This window comes from Trichomycterus rosablanca, chromosome 2 (assembly GCF_030014385.1).
Source record: "Trichomycterus rosablanca isolate fTriRos1 chromosome 2, fTriRos1.hap1, whole genome shotgun sequence".
Taxonomy (NCBI): Eukaryota; Metazoa; Chordata; class Actinopteri; order Siluriformes; family Trichomycteridae; genus Trichomycterus; species Trichomycterus rosablanca.
The window spans coordinates 3,853,029-3,877,563 of record NC_085989.1 but is presented as its reverse complement, the minus strand read 5'-3'; the positions used below and the strand labels follow the sequence as shown (position 1 = coordinate 3,877,563).

The following is a 24,535-nucleotide window of genomic DNA, read 5'->3' as shown; positions in this document are numbered from 1 at the left end:
CAGGGCGCCTTTACCCGCTCGCTGCTGGTATTATTCTTCCATTGCCGAGTCTCCGTGTTCAGGATCAGCTCTCTCTGTCCGCCCGCGCTCTGAGTCCTGAGATCCGGGAGCTGTAGGAGCGGTGGATTCTCTGCAGCCTCGCCAGCGGATTTCCGAGCATCTTCACGTCTCTTTATTGAACTTTATTCAACCAAGTCCAGCATGGAGAGCGAGAACAAGTACCTGCCGCAGCTGCTGGCGGAGAGAGACAGTCTGGACGCGTCCTTCATCCACGCCATGAAACTTCTCACTGCAGGTACTTTATCATCCTCACTCCATCATCATCCTCACTCCATCATCCTCACTCCATCATCCTCACTTCATCATCCTCACTCCATCATCTTCACCCTCACTCCATCACCCTCACTCCATCATCCTCACTCCATCATCTTCACCCTCACTCCATCATCCTCACTCCATCATCTTCACCCTCATTCCATCACCCTCACTCCTCACATCACACACATGAAACTTCTCACTGTATGTACTTTATCCTCATCCTCACCCTCACTCCATCATCATCCTCACTCCATCATCCTCACTCCATCATCCTCACTCCATCATCTTCACCCTCACTCCATCACCCTCACTCCTCACATCACACACATGAAACTTCTCACTGTAGGTACTCCATCACCCTCACTCCATCATCCTCACCCTCACTCCATCATCCTCACCCTCACTCCATCATCCTCACCCTCACTCCTCACGTCACACACATGAAACTTCTCACTGTAGGTACTCCATCACCCTCACTCCATCATCCTCATCCTCACTCCATCATCCTCATCCTCACTCCATCATCCTCACTCCTCACATCACACACATGAAACTTCTCACCGCAGGTACTCCATCATCATCCTCACTCCATCATCACCCTCACTCCATCATCACCCTCACTCCATGATCCTCACCCTCACTCCATCATCCTCACCCTCACTCCATCATCCTCACTCCTCACATCACACACATGAAACTTCTCACCGCAGGTACTCCATCATCATCCTCACTCCATCATCACCCTCACTCCATCATCACCCTCACTCCATCACCCTCACTCCATCATCCTCACCCTCACTCCATCATCCTCACCCTCACTCCATCATCCTCACTCCTCACATCACACAGCTGCAGCCTGCAAGTTATTGGGCTTGTTTTTGTGCATTGCATGTGATGCATTGTAGCTTTAGGAGTAACTTTAGTCAGTCCGGGGCGGCACGGTGGGTAGCACTGTCGCCTCACAGAAAGAAGGTCCTGGGTTTGATTCCCAGGTGGAGAGAGCAGTGTCCTTTCTGTGTGGAGTTTGCATGTTCTCCCCGTGTCTGCGTGGGTTTCCTCCTACAGTCCAAAGACGTGCAAGTGAGGTAAATTGGAGGAAATCAATAAATCACTCCTCACATGCAATCTGCAAGTGTTTAGTCTTGTGTTTATGCATTTTATATAATGCATTGTAGCTTTAGGAGTAACTTTAATCGGACTGCGTTGTGAAAAAGTGAAATGTCTTGTTATGAAACTCATCACTATGCAAACTGGTAGAAAACGGATTTGTGTGTCCTACATAGTGCACATCATGTTTAGCACTGATCATACTGGGTTGGTACCATCCAGAAACATCCATAACTGGTCTAGGGTCACCTCACAGCAAGAAGGTCCTGGGTTCAATTCCCAGATGGAAAGAGCAGGGTCCTTTCTGTGTGGAGTTTGCATGTTCTCCCCGTGTCTGTGTGGGTTTCCTCCGGGAGTGTTATGCAATACTGCATGCCATACAAACTTTTAACTAATGGTTAACTAGGGAAATGTATTTAACTAATTTCAAAGTGATGATAGGTGTCCGCAAACTTTTTGGTCAGATTATTGTACTGTGTATAATTTAGCCTTTATAAACCCATTGTGGTGGCACCGTGACTCAGTGGGTAACACAGCAAGAAGGTCCTGGGTTCGATTCCCAGGTGAAGCAGTCAGTGTCCTTTCTGTGTGGAGTTTGCATGTTCTCCCCGTGTCTATGTGGGTTTCCTCCAGGAGCTCCGGTTTCCTCCCACAGTCCAAAGACATGCGAGTGAGGTGAACTGGAGATGCAAAATTGTCCAAAGTGTGTAAAACATGACGTTGAAGTCCTAATAAATAAATAAGTACATTAAATCCTGCCGTCATTTTGAAAGCTGTCCAGCTAGGTTTTAATGAGCATGAAGTCTAGTGGGTTCTTCAGTGTTGATGGTTTTCCAGCTTGCTGGGAAAGTGCTGTCCAAAATATTATAATTACGAGTTGTACACACAAACTGTGAGAACAAACCGTGGGAAACGTGTGTCAGCGGGTTTTTCTTTATTTATCCTTATCCATTTTTGTTTAATTCAGAGTTTGATGCATTGCCAGTGATTTGTGAGCATCCTTTGAGTATGGAGGTTCTCTTCAAAGTTACTGTAATTATTTACTTTTGTATATTTTACTGTTTATACACCATGGTTCTGGGTCTAACATTATACTGTCAGTTCCAGTTAAAGTGAAATGAACCTGATTTCTTTGACTGCCAAGAGTTAATTTAAAAGAAAAACAGTGAAAAACCTTCTTATTGCTCCTCTTAAAGCCAGACTGTACACTGTACACACTGTGACACGTTATGAGATTATTCACAGATATCTTGTCTGAATTTATGACACACTGTCCGACATTCTTATTTCTGTGTCTGATCATATGATTAACCACAGACTTGCGAACACACCGTCACATCACGTCATCAATATATGGGCAGAGTAATGGCAATGTCGTTCCCGAGGAAAATACAGTTTAAAAGGTCAAGACTTTTGAATTGGAGCCATTTGTGGTTGGAAAACATGAGGGATGAAGGATTTTTTCCCTTCTAGTCATCTGCGGTTGCTGCTGTTCAATGGGCTCAATGCTCAAGCTAACGTTTGCATATTGTTATAAATGAGAAAAATTCAAAAAAGTCAAAGTATTTTAATCATCACTTGTTTAAGTCGCAGTGCTACTTAATTGTTAGCTTTGTGTTCTCCTCCACCATCCTCATATTAGAGGATTTTAGACCAGCGTTGTAGCTGCAGTCACATTCAGCCAGAACTTTTTTGTTGGCGTTGTCTGTCCAAGACCACAATTCTTACCTACGTCCAGATAAATAAGTCATTTTAGAAGTGTTCTGAACAATTTTATTATGGTCAGGATAAGTGCTTCCTGCAAAAGTAAGACCAAAGATGATTTTGTTGGATGAAAGAGCATTGGAATTAATCAAACTAAATTGTTTGTATTAATGTATTAACGTACATAAGTTGTCTGCAAGCTTATTACAATAGCAAAGATGAAAACAATATCATTTTTGACACATTTTTGGTTTTCCCTGTTATCCTCATGTGTTGATGTATTCACAGGTCTGTTGTAAAGCATCTGACCGTATGATTGGATACTGAATACATATCACAGTGTCATTAATTCAGACAATATATCTGGCAATAATCTCACATCGTTTTGACAGTAGTGATCTTAAGATCACTATCCAGTGTGCTGCGGGTTCAGTGTTGATTCATTTGGGTTTTAAGGAGTTTAGGTATATAGGGTAGAAATAATAGAATTAAGTGTTGATGAAAAGGTGTTGGATAGCTTTGTCAGGTTATTCCATCAAATGTGTTGATGCTTAATGTTTATGTAACATTAAAATACAGAAAATACCTAATCTAGTGCACTAGTGTTTTATATAGTTTGGATTGTCCTCTGAATCTTTTGTACCTTTAGTTTGTTGTAGAATTCATTTGTCACATTAAGTACACACAGGTCTAATGTTGCAATATTAAATAAGTTATAGAAGACTCACCCATGTCACCAGCAACAAGGATTCAGTTTATTTCTGTTTCATACACACGCTGTTTCATTTATTGTTATTATTATAGTATCAATACATCAAATCTTCAATCAGATGTTGTTTTATTGGGCGTGTTATTGACCCGAGTTGTTTTGTATGTAGCACCACACCAAAGACTTCCCTGTACGTCTTGGTGAATAAAAGCATTGTAATCTGGTTCTAGTTTTAATAAAAAAAACCACTTTGTTATAAAACAAATAACGTCTAAAATAGTAACGTGACGTGACGGATTTCAAAATGACCGCATACAGTTTGACATCATTGTTAGTGCATTGGTCCGATTAGGGTGTTTTGATCTAGACAGTCTTGTGAGCTAGAGCATGTTGTTGTGGTGGTTTTTATTAAGCATGGCAGAATAAAAACATCTGAATCAAAGGCTGCAAATGTTTACCTAATGTGCACAGTTTGGTGTAGTCCCTGCAGGACTGGCTAAGACTTTCATCATTCAGACTTGTTTTCTGCTGATTGTACAACACATCTTTATATTTGCTAATTGTTCCATTAGGAAGGTAAACCAGGCTTATATGGCTTATCTAGTCAAAAGGCAAACGAGCTAACCTGAGCAAGTAATGCTGTAATTTAGGGTAGTCCGGCTAGTATGTTTTGAAGTTATTGGCTGAAGAGAGAACCTTCTCATACAGTAATGTTAAGGGCTACCATGACTGTTAAGGGCTGTGCCTTTTTCCTGAACAGATGGATGAGTGATGTTAGCAGTGTGACTGACTTACTGCTAAATTGCAGTTTCATTTATATTTTCATACGAGCTGTCGAAATAGAATTTTAAACCTGTATTAACATGTAGAATTAAAATGATAGACTTTATTTACCTTAAAATTTCCCTTACTATTACATTGGCTTTTCTAAACGCATAAACCAACCTGGTTTTTACCATGTAGATTCTCTGCAGCACGGTGGCTTAGTGGGTAGCACTGTCACCTCACAGCAAGAAGGTCCTGGGTTCGATCCCCAGGTGGGGCGGTCCGGGTCCTTTCTGTGTGAAGTTTGCATGTTCTCCCTGTGTCTGCGTGGGTTTCCTCTGGATGCTTCGGTTTCCTCCAACAGTCCAAAGACGTGCAAGTGTGGTGAATTGGAGACGCAAAATTGTCCATGACTGTGTTTGGTATGATCTTATGAACTGGTGAATCTTGTGTAACCAGTAACTACTGTCATTAAAATCCTAATAAACAAACAAAGCATGTAGATTTTCCTTCAGCTCCAGGTCTACTGGAAATGTTGGCTATCTGAAATTCACTGTACCGTATGTCAGTGTTGTGAAATAACTGTCTGACACACTATTCATTGCCTAATTTGGAAAATGGGATTTCTTTTGGGATTAAGCGTCTGGTGGTTTCATTAGCGAGTACGATTTGAGCTAATCGCAATTACTGCAGCTAATCGTTTAATGTTCCATTTTTATGCTTTTACAAACACCAGGTTTAATTTCAGTGACTAAATATAATCGCTCAATATGCTAAAATATCATATCATTTTAATCTTTTGGACAGTCAAGTCAAGAACAGATCGTCAACCTCAAACTTCCAACAACAGACACCATACCTCTAGTAAAACTAAATATAGCAAATGGCAGACAGAATGGAACACATTAACACAGAACAAGCTTCATGAAATATACCCTGACTTAAAATCCGCCAGAAATCATACCCAGGAAAACGTAAAGATCAAGTTATCTACTCAAGATGTCGCATTGGACACACCAGACTTACACATTCCTACTTGATAAAGGTGGAGGATGCCCCACAATGCGAATCCTGCCAATTACCCATCACGATTAAACACATACTAACTGAGTGCCCTAAATACCACAGGGAAAGACAAAAATTCTCAATAGCTGGAACAATGAAAGACATTTTTAACCTTGGAAAGACAAAAACTTTTGAACTTTACTAAATTAGGAATGCATATATAATACCAGAGACTACCTAACGGATACAAATACGTACATACACCTTTCCTGACATGAATGTAACTCACAAGATTAAACACGGCGTTAAAAGATAGATAGATTGATAGGACAGTCAAGTCCTTTATTGTATCATTCTTTTGTAAGACTGGGCAGGATGGTACACACTGTATAAATTATAGTTCAGCCAGCAGTGCTGCTTGTGAAACAACTGGACAAGTAATAAAAAACAAAAGAACAACATTTTTCTGACGTGTCTTGGCACTTGGAGGTTCGGAAATGTTCGCTGGAATATGAGCTGTTTCTCCAGCAGGAAATCTCTCTTCTCTGCTGTCTTTGCTCAGCCAGATGTTTTGGATCATCAGCCTGCTGGGATTGTTACTGTAGGGCGAGTTTGTGCTACCCTGGCTCTGCTTATCTGGAGAAATATTTCACTTTCTCATTTAATGTGGTCTAAATCAGTGGTTCCCAACCTTTTTTGTATCACGGACCGGTTTCATATAAGATATAATTTCACGGCCCGGCGGAGGCGGGAGTATTTAACCTTACTGCTCACAAATGATGAGCTTTCTTTCGCTGCATTAGACTCTGCTCCCACCTAGGGGTGATAGGAGACAATAACACCCGAAATGGAAGCAGTGAAAATTGCTTTTCTATCTATCTCTAATTATTTATTCTGTCTGTGCAGCTCGGTAATAAATGACCCATGGACCGGTACTGGTCTGCGGCCCGGTGGTTGGAGACACTGGTCTAAAAGAATGCATCTAAAAAAAAAAACATACAGCCGCTCAGGTGGCGTAGCGGTAAAAAGAAACGTGCTGCAACCGGGGCTGGATTCTGAGAAGCGTGGTATCGAATCCAGCCTTGCTTTACCGGTTCGAAGCTGAGTGGCTATATGAGCAACGATTGGCCGGTTGCTCATGTGGGGGGTGGGACAAAGAACCGGATGTGGGTCTCTCTCTGTCAGAATGCGATTGCGTTCTCTGCCGGCTGATTGGAGGCGCTTACACAGAGATGGGAGAGGGTGCCCTTAGGGTGTGTCTCTCCGCATGCAACGCTAGGTGGCGCCAACTCGTCAATGTGTGGGTGGCAAAGATGCATCTGGCTGCTGCTCGTGTTTCGGAGGGGATACGGGTTAGCTTCAATCACCTCCATCAGGGCAGGGTTCGGCATAGACAGAGAGGAAGCACGATGCTAATTGAACAATTGGATGCGCTAAAAGGGGAGAAAAAGGGGTAAAAAAAAAAAAAAAAAAAAAACATACTAAAACAACACTTGGCAGGGGCTATAGACTGATAAAAATGACCAACCTTTCCTGCTGTGTATATAGCCATTGTGTACACACGGCATAAAACATCTAAATAAATAAATCATTTCATCTGTAAACATGCTTAACTAAGCTGATGAACACAGCAAATCTGCTTGATTCATATGCAGTCACATGTCAATTTTCCATTTTAACCCAGCCTGAGAATGACTTACCCAGTAGATACACACCATTACTATTTTATGTGTTTGAAGTTGGGTGGCACAATGGCTTGGTGGGTAGCACTGATACCATACAGCAAGAAGGTCCTGGGTTTGATTCCCATGTGGAATGGTCCAGGTCCTTTCTGTGTGAAGTTTGTATGTTCTCCCCGTGTCTGTGTGGGTTTCCTCCCAGAGTCCAAAGACGTGCAGGTAAGGTGAATTGGAGATGCAAAATTGTCCATGACTGTGTTTGACATTAAACTTGTGAACTGATAAATCTTGTGTAACCAGTAACTACCTGTCCTGTCATGAATGTAACCAAAGTGTGTAAAACATGACGTTAAAATCCTAATAACTCATAAATAATAATAATGTGTTTAAAGTGTTGTGTTTGAAGTGTTTGTTGTGTTCCTGGCGTGTCCCTGTGTGTCGTGTGTGTGTGTGTCGTGTGTGTGTGTGTGTGTGTGTGTGTGTTTGACAGACTCGATTGTTATTCGAACTCGCTGCTGGCTGGTGTTGTGAATATAGTGTGGCATCCTGTAGAGCGTTCTTAAGTTTGTTGATGCTGTGCAGGTTTTGAATGACTTGGAGTGATACTCATGGTTTACTGACTGCTGCGCTCCCTGGACGCCCTCAGAACGCTCGGCTGATACACTTCTGGCTTGGGCTGAAAGGCACGGTCGGAGATTATGTTCAGCCAGAGGCGCCTCCTGTGTTGTTGTTTATCCGCTGACAGAGACAGGCTAGTCGTTCTCTAGTTTTAACCCTCGAACTGCGAAACGGTGGATAAAACAGCCGTGAATCTCCTAATTTATTCACAAATGAGCTCTTTCACATATAACCTCGACTGCCGTGACTAAAGACACTTATTTTTCCTTACAGAAATCGAGCGGGTTCAGAAGGACGAGCCAGAAAAAGACACAGAAACCTACTTGGATCTTTTTACTGCAAAGAACATCAAGCTAAAGGAACGAGTCCTCATTCCAGTCAAGCAGTACCCAAAGGTCAGTGTCGCACTGTCACATCGATGCAAATTCATACCTGCTGTGTGGATCACAGTGTTCCCTCATTTACAGTAATTCAAAGAGCTTTTGTTCTCAAATGTCTGAGCAAACCCGGCGTATAGGATATCGAGCCAGAAACGTTCCATCGCCCAGCCCAAATTTACATTTCTGATGCAACTAAATAGTCACGGTTGGTCAGAAGTTTCCATACACATGTAAGAGATGAAATTACACTAGACCACTACTGCTGGGATCCAGGGTTCGTATTCCCAGCGGTGCTATCGGCGGGTTGGTGGCTACATAAAACATGATTTGCTATATATACATTTATGTATCTGGGATGGTCGGGGGTCTTGGGATGATTGGAGTCCTGTCTGGGGAGGGTGTTACCACAAAGTGCCCAGTGATTCGGAGAAACCAGACCCACCACAACCCTGACCAGGATTAATCTGTGGTAAATAGGCAAATGAAATATAAGAGATGTGCATGAACAAAGCCTCTGCTCTTCATGCTCAAACAGTAGCTTCATTTAAGATTTAAATACACTTGTGTGGTCTATTTAAATTCGGTATATTTGCTCATGACAATAGATCCAGTGAAGATAAAGCTTGCTTGACGCTTGACTGTGGACAGTATTGTCTGTGTATTAGCAGCTTTTAATTCATGGCAGACCTGTTATTAATGGTTAAGGGAACACATTCCTATCATCATAAAAATGAGCCTTATTTTAGATACTTGTTAATGAGTGCAGTCAAACTAGCCCTGTTTGTGTCCAAATACCAGTAGGCAGGTAGGTGATTGGCTATGTCTGAAAAGGAAGGGGGTGGCTGGTGCCCTCTTCAAGGTATTTCTGCCTTGTGCCCAGTGTTTCCCAGTGGAACCAGACCTGCTGAGACCCTGACCAGGATAAAGTAGCTGATGAAAATAAACATCAGCTGTATTTGATCGAGTTTAACGTGCGGTCTGGTTTGTTTATACACCTGTAAACAACTGACTTATGCACACTGGGGGTGGAAGTGGCCAAATCACTGATGGCATCAATGGACGGATGACGTTTCTTTTGGTTATTGGTTAGTTAGTCAGTAATTATCATTCTTATCTCTGATTTGCATGTGCTTAGCAAGACAGTTATGGGTTTTAGTTTCTTATTTTTATGTCAGTAAAACGCTTTGTCTCTTCCTGAATGCTTGATCAGTGTGAAGCTATTTTGCACGGGTCACACATGATGAACTAGAGTTGCACACCGGAGTCTGGGTTCCGATGCACCATCTGCGATCGCGGCCCTGCCACGATAGCGCCCCTCCCTCAAACGAGCCCCTGATTGATTGCGTCCACGGCATTAAAGTGCCCTCGGTGTACTGCAGTGCCTCCGGCCTTCAATTAGCTTTGCATTTCATTTCATAATTTCCAGATCACAAACCAAATTTATCAAGCCAGCCAGCCAGTTAGTCAGCCCGGCCGAGCGAGAGCGAGAGCGGGAGCGAGCTTTCTTCTCTCTATGGATGGAGTTTTAATCACGCTTGTGTTCTTTGCAGTTTAACTTTGTTGGGAAGATTCTTGGACCTCAGGGGAACACCATCAAGAGACTGCAGGAGGAAACCGGTGCCAAGATCTCAGTGCTGGGGAAGGGATCCATGCGAGACAAAGCCAAGGTAAATATGCGCAAAGGAAAAAGCGTTTTGTTGTACTGTACACGTGTTTGTGTAGGTGTTACGAATAAAGGCATTTTATCTACCATAGATTATAATTATAAAACAGGGGTTGGATGTACTTAAGTTCTTAGTATTAGTAACTGTCAAGCAGTACAGATGTGATGATAGATCACATGTTTGACTTCAGGATTTAAATCCAGCATTAATGGATCATGTTTTTTGTTCATGGTATAAATCAGGCAGTTTATCAGATCTAAAAGTTACTGCAGATCAGTAAGCTCTACTGTGTTCTGGATTCTTCAAGGTTTTCTGTATGATTATTGAAGACACATGTTTACGTTGATAAAGTCAGATTTTGACCTTAATAAAAATAACACTGGCCTGTCTAAAAGATCATATTTCTCCTTAAATTTATGACCAGTACTTTCCATGTGTTCTGTTTATCAGAATTAAATCTTGGATTTGTACAACCGTTTATAGAAAGCATAAACCTTCTATTTTTAGTTTTATTGAAAGTTCTGTATTTAGTATGATAATTATAGTGTGCTTTTACATTCATACACTTTGCAATTCAATCAGATTGTCCTCCAGGCCACCCAAGGAGGATGGAGGTCCCTGTTAAGTGTAATATTAAGGGAGTTTTTTCTTGTCATTGTCACGCTTGGATCGCTCTACAGGGTATTGGGTCCTAGATTTTGTGTAGTTTCTTACTGTAAAAAGTATGGATGTAATGATGCACCACAAGACGGTTAATAACCGATTCAAAAATTCTGATTCCACGATTCAAATCAATTTGACATGTAAAATGAATCGATATTCACTTTAAACAGCAGAGGGCACTGGCGCTATACACCTCGCCTGGTTGACGTCACTGGCACTATACGCCCAGTTGCTAGATTCGGGTGTTTTTAAGCCAAATTGGGCTTAATTCAAAATTGTTTTGCATAGTTTGTACCTACCTCAGAAATAAAAGGGTATTCATTATTTAGATAAATAAAAGAATCACAAATACAGTGTTTTATTTTATTTTTTTAGGAGAAATAATAAAACAAAAAATCTGGAAAAAATTGTATCGTGAGCCCAGTATCGTGAATCACATTGCATTGTGGGTGTATTGTTACATCTCTAGTAAAAAGTGCTATACAAATAAATTCGATTTGACTTAAGTAGAGTAGTGCTGTTAATTTAGTTAATTTAGATCTGTGTTTTATTGGTCGGTTCACAATTTATATCAGACCGAGTGTTTTACTGGAGTCTAAATTGCAGATTTGTATCGATTGTGGTTTTGCCTTCTTGAAAATGCAAACAGGGATTCTGGAATTGGCTGTTTGTGAACCTGTAATCTGTAATGTTAAGCTCCTTTCACACTTACTTATTGCACCGAGTGATGTTGTCGTGACTGGTTAAGGGACCCATGATTTGTATGGGATTTCAGTCTGAAAAGGACGTAAATGTCATCTACAGTCTTATTGAGTAAAATCATAGTTGCTACGCTGCTGTAGTTGTCATTTCCATTATTATTTATCAGCATTTTACAAGAGGGCCAAATGGCAAAGCGGCTTTGGTACTGGTCAACATTACAACTCTTGACCTGTACAGTAAATAAGAAGGGCAGTAATAGCTTGCTGGTTCAGGCACTGGATTAATAATTCATAAGGTTGCTACTTGAAACCCCATCACCTTCAGGTTTCATGACAGAACAAAACCTTTCGTATTCAGAAATTTCATGTTACTAATAAACATGGGGGGCGGCACGGTGGCTAAGTGGGTAGCACTGTCGCCTCACAGCAAGAAGGTCCTGGGTTCGATCCCCAGGTGGGGCGGTCCGGGTCCTTTCTGTTTGGAGTTTGCATGTTCTCCCCGTGTCTGCGTGGGTTTTCTCCGGGTGCTCTGGTTTCCTCCCACAGTCCAAAGACATGCAAGTGAGGTGAACTGGAGACACAAAATTGTCCATGATTGTGTTCGATATGACCTTGTGAACTGATGAGTCTTGTGTAATGAGTAACTACAGTTTCCTGTCATGAATGTAACCAAAGTGTAAAACATGACATTAAAATTCTAATAAACAAACAAACAAACAACTAATAAACATGGGCTTTTTCAGCTTGGCACCACTTCAGCCCCGCCCCTAGGAGCCCTTTTCTAACCGTCCTTGTGGTCCACTTTGCCCCCAGTGCACTTGAGGTCATCCTACGGTGGTTAAATGACATTCAAATGAGCTGGCGGTCATCCCAGTCAGCAGGAGAGGCGTTTTCGCTCTCCGCTGGGCTGTAGCTTTTTCGTCCCCAACGTCGGCTTGCTTGACCTTGTTTATAAAAACAGAGTCATTCACTAAAACCTGGGGTATATGAAATGTCGGCCTGATAGTAGTTTCTTGTTGTTTAGATGTTGAATGCAGCAGATCTGGTCAGCATAAAGACCTGAGTGACCTTGATAAGGGACAGATGGTTATGAAAATGGTCTGAGCCATGAACCCCCGACAGGTTGTTGGGCAGACGACATGAAGGGTATGGCATCTGGAACAGACCAACAGAGGAGCTGTTGTAAATGAATGTGTCACGATCTTCAGATGTCTTGTGGAGTCCATGTCTCGGTTGGACAGAGCTGTTTCTGCTACGCATTAGTGTTAGGTGGTTGGAGCTGCTTATTAGGCGGTTTTGCATGCTGGTTAAGGCAGTAAAGTAATGAAATAACTTCCAGTTGTGGATTTGCTTGCATCTCGTCCTGCGTCTCACTGCACATCTGTTGATGTTGATGTTGATGCTAGGCCTGTGCTAATGGCGCACCGTTAAAATGGAATGGATGAGGGACTTAAATGAACCGCTGAAATATTAATGAATTCCCGGATCTGCATTCACGGCTCAGGTCCGTCTCACCACTCGTGCGCTCGGCACCAGTGGGCTTTACTTACTCCACCCAGCACCTGTTTGTCCATTCGATTCCTTTAGCCATGATGGGAATTTGATCTGTTTGGCACTAGAACCGGTGGTGGCTGGTGATTGATTAGCAGGCACAGGGGTTCGAAGGGGGCAGAGAAAGCAACACAAACCAGTAACACAGACTAGTGAAAAAAAGCCTTCTGGATTTTTCTACCACAATGGTAATTGTGTCAGGAATTTTCTGTAGCTCATTGCTGGTTTCTATTCTAGATTTAAAGAATGCTTTTACTCAGATTAAATCTTTCCAAATTTAACATCTGTACTTTGTCTTCATGATGAGTAATGCTTTACTGTTTGTTGTATTCAGATGATGGATGATTCAGATGTCCAAAACTACTATTTACTCTGTTATTCTCATTCCACAAACATGATCAGTTAGCTTGGCGCTACATTACTTACTGTACAAACAAGCTAGGAAAGCGTTATAGTTGCTAGTTCATTAACCACAGTCATGCACCATTGGGCCTTAAAACTCTCCGTCCTTCAATTCTTGGCTATTTGTAGACGCCCAGTTAGTTATGTAGACAGTGCTACCCACCGAGCCACCGTGCCCCCTCATACACTTTGCACACACTTTTTTATTTGATATGTATTTTTTTTTTAGTGTTTTATTTATGCATTTTCTCCCCTTTTTTCTCCCTTTTAGCACGTCCGATTGTGTCATGCTTCCTCTCCACCAATGCCGATACCCGCTTTGATTGAGGAGAACGAAGCTAACCCACGCCCCCTCCGACACGTGGGCAGCATGCCATATGCATCTTATCACCTACACTTTGATGAGTGCAATTCGGGTCAGCCCTGTGTATGGAGAGACACACCCTGAAAGCACTCTTTTCTCATCTCTGTGCAGGCGCCATCAATCAGCCAGCAGAGGTCGTAATTGCACCAGTTATGAGAGAGAGACCCCATCCGGCTTAGTCCCGCCCATATCTGAACAACAGGCCAATCGTTGTTCATGTGGCCGCTCGGCCTTAGCCGGCAGGCAGAGCTGAGATTCGATACGATGTATTCAAGATCCAGCTCTGGTTCCAGCATGAGTTTTTATCGCTGCGCCACCTGTTAAGTCTGGTTCATCTCAAGGTTTCTTTCAATTTTAAGGGAGTTTTTGCTCGTCGTCGTTCGCGCTTGACTTTCTCTAACTGCTGTAGCAGCTTGTTTGTGAATTTTTTATGCAAGCATGAGAGCGTGCAAAGCTCAAGATTACGGAAAACGTTGAGCTGAATCAGAAATGCAAGATCTATTTCTCACACACAGCTGGTTTGTTATTATATTTAATACATCAAGGAGCGGTTTGGAACACAGCCTGTTTTAATTGCTGCTGTTTCTTTGAGTCAAGGGAGCAGGGCTCGGGTTCTAAAATTAAGTTTCGGTCATGCGTTGGTGGGACTCGAATCCCACCCACATCCAAGCTGAACCGCTTCTCAGGTTTCTCCAGACTTTTAGGTTCGAGTGCGGTTTCATATCGGAGCTCCACTTCTCCACTTCAGCCGCTTCATTAGAGGATTTAATTCGATCCAGAAATAAACTTACTGGCATGGTGATTAAAGCGAGTGATGGCATCACATGTACTGGTGAACCTAATAAAACGACTGAACTCACGGATTGAAACTCGATCCTGCGGTGTTACCGTCTCGTGTGGACGGACGGTCGAGAGGCCGTTATGTCCGACAGCCGCGCAGAAAGCCGCCAGCTTCGGTTCACGTTTATCCCTTGACGCGGCGACGGTGATGCAATGCGCTGACTCGCAGATGCTGCTCTGTTTAGCGTCCATCAGATCTGATTACTGCCGTCTGCAGCCTCGTTGAGACGAAGCTCTGATGAAATCTAACAGAATATATTTGTTTTTAATGCGTTTATCAGGAGGAGGACCTGCGGCAAAGCGGCGAGCCCAAGTACGCCCACCTGTCTATGGAGCTCCACGTGTTTATCGAGGTGTTCGCCCCTGCGCCCGAAGCCTACATGCGTATGGCTAACGCCATGGAGGAGATCAAGAAGTTCCTCTTCCCTGTAAGTACCGATGGAAACATTTCTCCTGCTGATTGAGAATGGGTTATGTCTCATTTATTACACCCAAATAGGTCAGTGTTCAGCGCTGATTAACCACTTACGGGGTTAAATTAGAGCTCCGCTGCTTCTGCCCACGGCTAGAGGTTAATACTTTATCTGATAAATCATCTCTGCGCTGTGCGTGATGGCATTATTAGATCATTAGTGACTGTTCTCTTGCTTATGGAAGGTTCAGATCTTGTGTGTTGATGGTCCTGGTTTATCTCTACCTTCCATCTCCTCCCTTCCTTCACCCCGCCCTACCCTCATGGTCAGAATCCACTATTATTAATCATTTCTGTCTTTGATTGGATTTTCCTCTCCGTGTGCTTGTTCTGTAGGACCTGATGGATGAAATTTGCCAGGAACAGTTCATGGAGATGGGTTATCTGAACGGCAGCGAACACAGCGTCCGGGGCAGAGGAGGCCCGCTCACCAGAGGCCGTGGAGGACCACCCAGGTATCACACATGCACTGTGTTTTTAAAGACTGCATAGACAGATTGGCAGTTACTCCATGTGCAACATGCATGGAGGTTGTGCTTTAGACCAGAATCACTATGGTGAGCATTAGGGCTGTAACGATACACTCTACTCACGATGCGATTTACGATACTGGGTTCACGATACAATTTTCACCCCAATTTCTTTTAAACAAAATTAAATTTTAAAAAAAGTTTCCTTTTATTATTTCTCTTTTAAAAAAAAACTGTATTTGTGCTCATCTTTTATTTATCTAAATAATGAATAATGTCCTTTTTTTGACGTAGGTACAAACTTAATGTAGGTACAAAACTGAAATGAAATAAATCCCACATTAAATAAATAAATGAATAATACAAATAAAGTATCTTCACATAAATAAATTTGGCTGGAAAATTCCGAACCTGGCAACCCTGTAGTGACGTCGACCAGGCGACCACCCTCTGCTTTTTAAAGTGAATATTGATTCATTATACATGTAAACGGATTTAAATCGTTACACATGTGAATTTTACCTGTCTTGTGGTGCATCGTTACATCCCTAGTGAGCATGCTGTGATAGTGTTTTAGGAATAAATCATAATGGTTTTTAACAAACATGATTGGGATATTTTGGGACCCTTCTGACTTTGGCATTGCTGTTGAGTAGCTTTGAGATACCAGTTTCATCCTGAGTCGCGTTTACTTTCCACTTTTCTTTCTGTGTTTATGCAATAATGATAGCTACCTACTGTAGGACTTCACCAACCGATTCTAAGCTGGCATTGACTTTCTGCGTTATGAACAGATGGCTAGACGAGTGTGGCAGACAGTCACAACAAACTAACCATACGCACGCATGAGGCCGACCCCAATAAAAAAAGCAGAACGACTATAGACTATTTCAAAGATAGATTGGACCAAGTCACATGCATGACATGGTGTATTGGCCATACAGTGTTAAAACACTCCCTCCAATAAGGGGTGAGGGTACCTCACACTGCAAAACCTGCCAAACTCCCCTTACAGTCAAGCATTTATGAACAGATTGCATCATTTACCACCTTGAAAGACGCCTACTGTGTATAGCACCCATAATAAAAAACATTATAGGGCAGTTGTAGCCTAGCGGTTAAGGTACTGGACTAGTAATCCAAAGGTTGCTGGGTCAAGCCCCACCACTGCCAGGTTGCCACTTTTGGGCCCTTGAGTAAGACCCTTAACCCTCAATTGCTTAGATAATACTGTCACAGTACTGGATAAAGGCGTCTGCTAAATGCTGAAAATGTAAATGACATCTACACCCAAACCTGTCAGTTATGCAATGAAATGGCCTATAAGCTGTCCTGGTGGTAAACTGGTGACACGGTGGGTAGCACTGTCACCTCACAGCAATAAGATCCTGGGTTGGATTCCCAGGTGGAGTGGTCTGGGTCCTTTCTGTGCAGAGTTTGCATGTTCTCCCCGTGTCTGTGTGGGTTTCCTTTGACGGTCCAAAGACGTGCGAATGAGGTGAATTGGAGATAATAAATTGTCCATGAGTGTGTTTGATATTAATCTTGAACTGATGAATCTTGTGTAAGCAGTAATTACCTGTCCTGTCACGAATGTAACCACAGTGTGTAAAACATGACGTTAAATCATAATAAATAAATCAGTAAATTATGCAATAACGCCTGAAGCCGCGTTGACGTGAAATTCTGTGATTAATTTTCTCAAAGTGTTGCTGTAAGCTTGTAGCTTAACGCTAATGATGCTCAGTTATCAGTCAGAATAATTGAATACATTTGCACCTCTTACTTTAATATATTTTCATCATAATTTTCTTTCTTTGATTGGAAACATTAGATCTCATGTTACAAAGCTTCATTTTAAGTGTAGTATTTATTAAATCAGCCCTGATTGATCTTTTAGGGGGCGTGGCATGCCACCCATGCGCGGTGGTGTTCCTCGTGGAGGTCCTGCGAGAGGTGGAGCCGTGAGAGGTGGGCCAGCAGCCAGAGGAGTCCCGCCGGCCCAGCCCGGCAGAGGGGGTGCTGTCAACCGCGCCCGTGCACCAGCTCCCGGACCGCAGAGGATGCCCCCTCCGCCGCCCCGCCCTCCAGCCGAGTCTTATGAAGATTATGTAAGATTTAATTCTGACCTCGGCGGAGCTTTGTCGCCGTGTGCGCTCGGCTCTGCTCTGCAAAGTCCTAAATCCTAACGACAACACCGGGTGTTTCACGTTCTTCGTCTTCTCTCCGTTTTACTCTCCAGTCCTACGACGAAAGCTACGCGGAGGCCGGCTACGAATCCTACGACAGCTATTACAGTCAAGCACAGGGGTGAGTTCAAGCGCCGTTCATTACTCGCTCAGAACGACTCCACAAGGCCAGTCTGTTTAATTAATGAGGCTAATCAACAGCAGGAATTAACATACCAGGTTATAGCCGGTCGGCTTCGAACTAGACACCACCTGACCTGCACACGTTCCTCTGCTCTTCAGGTAGAGATGTTCCAGGCTGCTTTCAGGGATCAGGATTCAGACTTATATTAACTCTGATCTGAGGTTTTTGCTGGAGATATGAAAGGAATTTAACAGTCTTCATAATAGCAAAGGTTGTGTTCCAAAACATGCTTCCAAAAAACTGATATACTGATATAAAACACAACCAGTTTCAAGTGGGATTTCAGTTCTAACATGAATTTTGTTGCTGTGCACCTGTACGGTGTTTCTTTATTTGTAAAAGTCGTTCCTTTACCACACTGAGCGCACATTCGGGACTGACAGAAGACAAGCAAGGCGAATGCAAGCAAGACGGCACATTTATGTTCCTTTTTTCTCGCCACCCCCCAGTCCCCAGTTTAGTGATTTCCATTTCCAGATTGTGAATCTGCTGCCCATACTTGTTAGTATGCATGATTGATACCGAACACATTAAAGCCGTATCATGTGGGTAGAATCAGCTAAGGCTACACTCCAGTCCTGGAGATGGCATAGTGACCTTCCCTTCCATAGGCAGCAGAGGTGCCGCCATCCGATCGCAGACCACTTATACAAGCATACACCCCAGCAGCTTGGCAAAAAAGTATGGGAAACTCATACCACCAACAAAATGCATAAAAATGGATAGAGCTCTATACCCCACAAACAACTGGAACGAAGTATCTACACAAGATGCTGCATAGGACACACTGAATTGACCTATATGTACTTGCTAAAAGGAGACCAGGCCCCCACTTGGCCCCTCTGTGGATCAAGAACTTCTGTTAAAACACGTCCTCTACTCATGCCAACAGATAAACCATTAGAACAAAATTCTACAATACGAACAGCTACAAGGAAATTTCACCTCAGTACCTCCCCAAAAACTGCTTAATTGGCATTTAGTAAGTGCAATTACTTCCAAGAATTTAAGTTATAACCCTCATAGTTACACAAACACAAAATCACCATAAGCACAATTAAGGAAAGCAAATTGACCCACCATGTTGACATTTAAAGACAATCTATTAGCAATCCATGATAATAGCCATAGCAGCTGACATGGCGTTCAGAATTAAACAAACAGCCACTAGAGGTGCATTAGATAGATAGAAAGAAATTAAGCATGACGAAGATGTTGGATATGTCGTAAGGGATATGTATTCTATCAGTGCAATTCAATATCAGATTCTTTTAGACCACCGCACCACCCGAACGTCCTCGCACGTGCATTTATTTTTCTCACCTGGCCTGTAGCACTTCTGAGAGTTGAACTCGAATGGCATTTTTATGTCTGAATTTGTCATAACGGCACATATCTTCTCTGGTCAGCTGGAATGATCAGTGAAATCTAGACATCGGTCCATTAGCGAGGACGCATTCCATAAAAATCTGCCAATACGGCTTTTACCTGATTTTACTCTTCAGTTTCATGTTGGAAGTGACACAAATGATACTATAGCACACGTGGTTTGGAGTAAAGTTGTTGTAATATTGCCTTTCTAATGATCAGATCGTTTTAATCACGTGATATTTGTCGCCTTTGTATCAGTAAATGTTTCTAGTTGTGTAAGAATGCTTGTAGAAATGCAGCGTATTCACTGTGCATTCATTCTTTTAGAGAAACAGAGTATTATGACTATGGACATGGAGAGGCACAAGAGGGATATGAAAATTATGGTAAGCATTATAATTATTATTATATCATTACTAGCATTGCGTGTTGGTTGCACTTCTCAGATGTCTGTGGGAATTTGTTTCCATTCGGTCCCATTGAGGCACTGATGCTGGTCAAGAAAGTATCAGCTGATGTTCCAGTTCATTCCAAAGCTGTTCAGTGGGGCAGAGGTCAGGGCTCTTGTCGTTTCTTATAATCTGACAGTGTTGGGTTGCCACATAGAGCCTTACTGCGTATGGAGAGTCATGCTAAGCTCTGTGAAACTGCCCCCCCCCACACATTCGAATGGCCAACTAGACCGGTCCTGAAGATCCTAAATTGATTTGCTTTAAGTGAAACGGCTTAAAAAAAAAAGGACACTTATCCACAATTTCAAGCGTAAGGCTTAATTGACACTATTTGCTAGTCCTTTGATGAGCATGTCGGTATTAAACGATGGGTTGGGTTTGTTCCTTCTGGTGTAGGGATTCTGACTAAACCGTGTGCGTTTCCACTCCTAGCTCAAGACGACTGGAACGGAACACAGCGCGTGACCGGCGGAGGAAAAGCGCCCGCTCAGAGACCAGTGAAGGGGGCGTACAGGGAAGCCCCATACGGACGATACTGAACTCCTGTCAATGTCATCATTCCTAACGCTCCCGTACGATGACTGTCTCTCGCGGCAGCTCACGCTTTCCGCAGCCCGACAAAAGTAATTGTCTGCCTTTCAGTTATGCATTTGATCTATGGACACTTTTAAAGGGAACCTGAATTCGCCGCTCCTGAACACTTCAAGACTTGATTGGAAGTCCAAGACAGTTTTAGACCTGTTCTCTTTTTCTATTTTTTTATTGCTAATCTCCCCTTGCTTTTAATCTCTTTGCTTTTATTTTTTGCATTGTTATTTTATTTTGGTTTTTCAGTGGTTTGGTTAAACTATTTAACTGCACAGGAAGCTTAACAAATGTATAAATGTTGATGAGTTGCAGATTCCCATTAGGCTACATTTCAAAATTCTGATCAATATTTTAATATGAAATGTAAACGCCCATTAAATCATTATTATGTTAAATCATGCTAAGATCGTTAATTAAGGAAAGGAAAACTTATGGCATTGCCAACAATTATGGATATTATAATTCCTTTGCTTTAAATAGTTTTAAAATTTAAATCTAGACGTAGGAGTCAAATATTTATATCGATTATATATTTTTTCCATTATATTTTAGAGTTTTGAAATATAGCCCTAATAGACACTGTTGAGATGGACTGTCCTCAAATCCTTTATTTGTTAAAATTAATAATGGCTCTTCGGATCTGTTTTTGTAAAAAGTAAAAACCCTGTGTTTGGATTTTTGTTTTTAACACCTAAAATAAGTCAAATTCTTAATGTTCTATAAACTGCATGCACAAACTGTTTAACAAGGATTGGGACAACAATCTCTACCAGGGTCGTCTCTTTCTAATGTAAAGGGATCCTGCAGCTAACTCAGAACCTCTTGTACATAATATTAATTAAAAAAAACAAAGATCGAACCCACCCGAACTGTACGTACTGCCATCGTAGTCTCTGTATCCTCTCCATAAAATGCAGATATGCTACCTGTGTACGCTTGCCTAATAAATAGGTAACTAAATCTGTCCGGAAATGTTTTTGCAGCAGTTGTCAATAAAGCCTAGATTGTTTTTTGTATGAAGCTTTTAACCGTGGTTGATTTTCTGTTTCAATCTTCTTAAAAGCTTTTAAATAACCTGATAACCTTAAGTTACGATCTTTCTTCCTCTTCAAAACAGATCTTAAATCTTAAAACGCTGCATGTAGGCTGGAGATGTAAACGCCACTAAAGGACTGTTCAGAGTGTTTCATTTGAATAAAAGCAGCACTTTAATCTTTCTCTCTCTCTTTATACTTAAAAAGGATCCTAGAGGTAAGACCCTGTGCCTTTTAAAATAACCCGGATAGCTTCCTAATGTCTTTAGACAGCTAAGCATTCGATGCTTGGGTATGTATAAAACTTTTCTTGAATGCAATCTTATTTTTTGGTCTGATTTAATAACTTGAGTTTAATAACGTTTAGCTTCCAGATTTGTCAAGTTTAATTTTGCTTTTCTTAATGTAAGTAATGATGGAGGGAAAGGAGAGGACTGCTAAACCTTCAGTGCAGCTTTGTAAAGGTAGCGCTAACCCTAAATGTTTAAATGTTGAACCTCTTGGCGTATAATGAATTAAACTGTTCAGTCAGGAAAATAATAATAAAAGTAAATGAAATTGATTTAAATGCAGTTGTAGATCTGTCTTATATAAAAAAAGAATTAAACCAATATATGATAGACTAACTCAGATTAGTATCAGATCAGATGTGTAATGCAACTCTTTCTAAAAGTTTTATTAAGTCGATCAGCGTCTGAAAGCTGCTATTTTTTTTTTTCCTTTGCCGAATTGAACGTAACGTTTTGGAATCTGATATTTCTAAGCCTGGGTTGCATGACCTGTATCTGCTTCTGTAGATGCATGTGCTTCTTCTGTTTGAATGGTTTGTTGCTTGATGCAGAGCTAAACGTCTGTCTTCTTTCTGTAGGAGGTGCTTCCCTGAGAAACCCTGGAATGGAATCAGGTTTCACGTGATCGCTCCTTCTCAGGTAGGTGAGGTTTTATCGTAATGCACTTTTCCACTGACACGATGCTGGTTCAGGTGATATCAGGTGCTATTGAGGGACACGTGGGTTTTTCATACGGTTTAAACTATTTAACGTTGCTGCCATTAAACTGGTATTGGTGCAATTCCCCAAATCCTTTTACCCAGATTGTGTATGTGATTGTGTCCTGTTAGTAAACAACTGTGTAGTCATGCCTACTAAAAAAAAAAAGGCCGGGCGGCACGGTGGCGGTCCGAGTCCTTTCTGATCCTTTTTGCATGTTCTCCCTTCCTTGGGTTTCCTCCGGGAGCTTCGATTTCCTCCCACAGTCCAAAGATGTGCAAGTGAGGTGAACTGGAGATACAAAATTGTCCATGACTGTGTTTGACTTTAAAGTTGAACTGATGAATCTTGTGTAACCAGTAACTACCTGTTCTGTCATTAATGTAATCAAAATGTGTAAAATATGATGTTAAAATCCTTATAAAATAAAAAATAAGTCCTTTAGTCCTGTAAATAAATTAACAGCTCGTCCCTGGCCTGTACCTGACTAGCTGAACCAGCACTGTGTCAGTGGGTTTCACGAGTTCTATCTGAGCTGTAGACCGTCCCATTTTTTTGTGTGTATAAGCGTGTATATTGTCCTGCTGTCTTTTCTCTTTCTGCTGTCCTGCTGCACCGGCTATTTTTACTATATTCGATCCTCTCCTGCAGGGTGGACTGTTGATTTGCCATATAGAAGTGGACCTTCATTCAGACACCGAGAACGTTCACTTCTGCAGACACGGAGTCTTAACTGAAGTTCTGTCGGACGCCTTTCAAGTACGCTGGAGCGGAGTGCTAGCGGAGTGCGGCGGCGCATCGGCTTATAAAGGAGAGCAAAAGGAAATCGATGCCCGGCTTGGTGCTGCCAGATCATGCAGCAGCAGGCACTTATTGAGCCGGAGCGGAGAGAGCTTTACTTGTTCTACAGAGTTTGCTGTGTATGTCCGATATGTATGTGGTCGCTTATTGGAAATGTCTGGGTCATTGTGGTCTTTGTGATGTTTCCGGTGCCTACGTTTGCCACAATAAGGCATTTCTAAAGCTCATGTATTAAAAATAAGCTCTGGAAATGACTGTTTATATTGTGCTTTTACTTATGTGGGGTCTAGGTTAAGACTGTTCGATGATTTGGGTTTTTGACCTTTATAGCCAAGCAACCCCCCTCCCTCCCCAATTTAGGCGTTTCCAATTCCCGGCTGCTTTCAGAATTCCTCATGCTTGCACCGCTTCCCTAGACACACAGCTCTCTGATACCTGCCATATACCAGTTTCTATCAAACATATACTAACTGAATGTCCTTAAAACTTGCAGCAACGACAATCTATTGCAATACCAAAGAAGGTATAAAAAAGCGCATTTTAAGAACAACATATAAGAACAATATACATCGACCAGGCATAACATTATGACCATTGACCTGTGAAGTGAATAACACTGATTATCTCTTCATCTCTTATATTACGCAGCAAGTGAACATTTGATCCTCAAAGTTGATGTTAGAAGCAGGAAAAATGGGGGAAAACTGCAGTTCTTGTGGGGTGTTCCCGGTCTGCAGTGGTCAGTATCTATCAAAAGTGTTCCAAGGAAGGAACAGTGGTAAACCGGCGACAGGGTCATCGGTGGCCAAGGCTCATTGATGCACGTGGGTCCGATACAACAGATTGCTGAAGAAGTGAATGCTGGGTCTGATAGGAAGGTGTCAGGATACATAGTGCATCGCAGTTTGTTGCTTGTGGGGCAGCAAAATGGGGACCAACACAATATTAGGACGGTGTATAAGAACAACACTTGACGAGGACTATAAACTAAAACATGAGAATTACCTACCTTTCCTGCCGTGAGTATAACCACTGTGTAAGCATGGTGTGAAACATCTAAATAAATAAATAAATAAATAGCCATACATGAGGGCCAAGTACTGTTTTTACACTGCTTGTACTCTGGCCAGCGGTGAAGCCTCATACAGAGCTTTAGAACCAATCACGGTACAGCTTTACGCAGCAGCCAACTGGGGACTCAAATGTCCGACCTCCCTCCCGCAGATTTTGCCAATTGTGTCTGTTGGCTGCCCTGCATCTTTGGTGGCACAGCTGAGATTCAAACCCTTACCTAACTGCCCTGCATCATTTCCCTCCCGCCAAACCCTGCCTCTATTTTTTTTAGAAAAACAGATTTTAGGGGTGATTGGTGTTCAGGTTCTGATCTTCATCGGGGTCATTTGTTTTACTTCTGCACCAAAGAAAAGTGTGAGCCGCTTGTTTGTGTGTAATAGCAATTTAATGTCTAACATTTAAAAGTGTTTTTCAATGAATAATAAAAGTCTAAAGTCTGAA

At 42.1% G+C, this 24,535-nt stretch overlaps 1 protein-coding gene across 2 annotated transcripts; it reads left to right on the top strand.

Annotated features, from left to right (window-relative positions):
* The first annotated feature begins 40 nt into the window (after positions 1-40).
* Positions 41-24,535, top strand: khdrbs1b (KH domain containing, RNA binding, signal transduction associated 1b). 2 transcript variants are annotated; one of them, XR_010014758.1, is made up of 11 exons: positions 41-295; positions 8,179-8,300; positions 9,836-9,952; positions 14,752-14,898; positions 15,279-15,397; positions 17,313-17,523; positions 17,655-17,722; positions 19,484-19,542; positions 20,041-20,231; positions 22,099-22,159; positions 22,871-24,535. XR_010014758.1 is itself a non-coding variant. In XM_063010110.1 (9 exons), exons 1-9 carry the CDS (start codon positions 202-204, stop codon positions 20,145-20,147), a joined length of 1,044 nt encoding a protein of 347 aa, XP_062866180.1. In that variant the 5' UTR covers positions 41-201; the 3' UTR covers positions 20,148-21,212. The 2 variants fall into 2 exon arrangements, 1 of the variants encoding a protein (XP_062866180.1); XM_063010110.1 differs by lacking the exons at positions 22,099-22,159; positions 22,871-24,535 and having other exon boundaries at positions 20,041-21,212.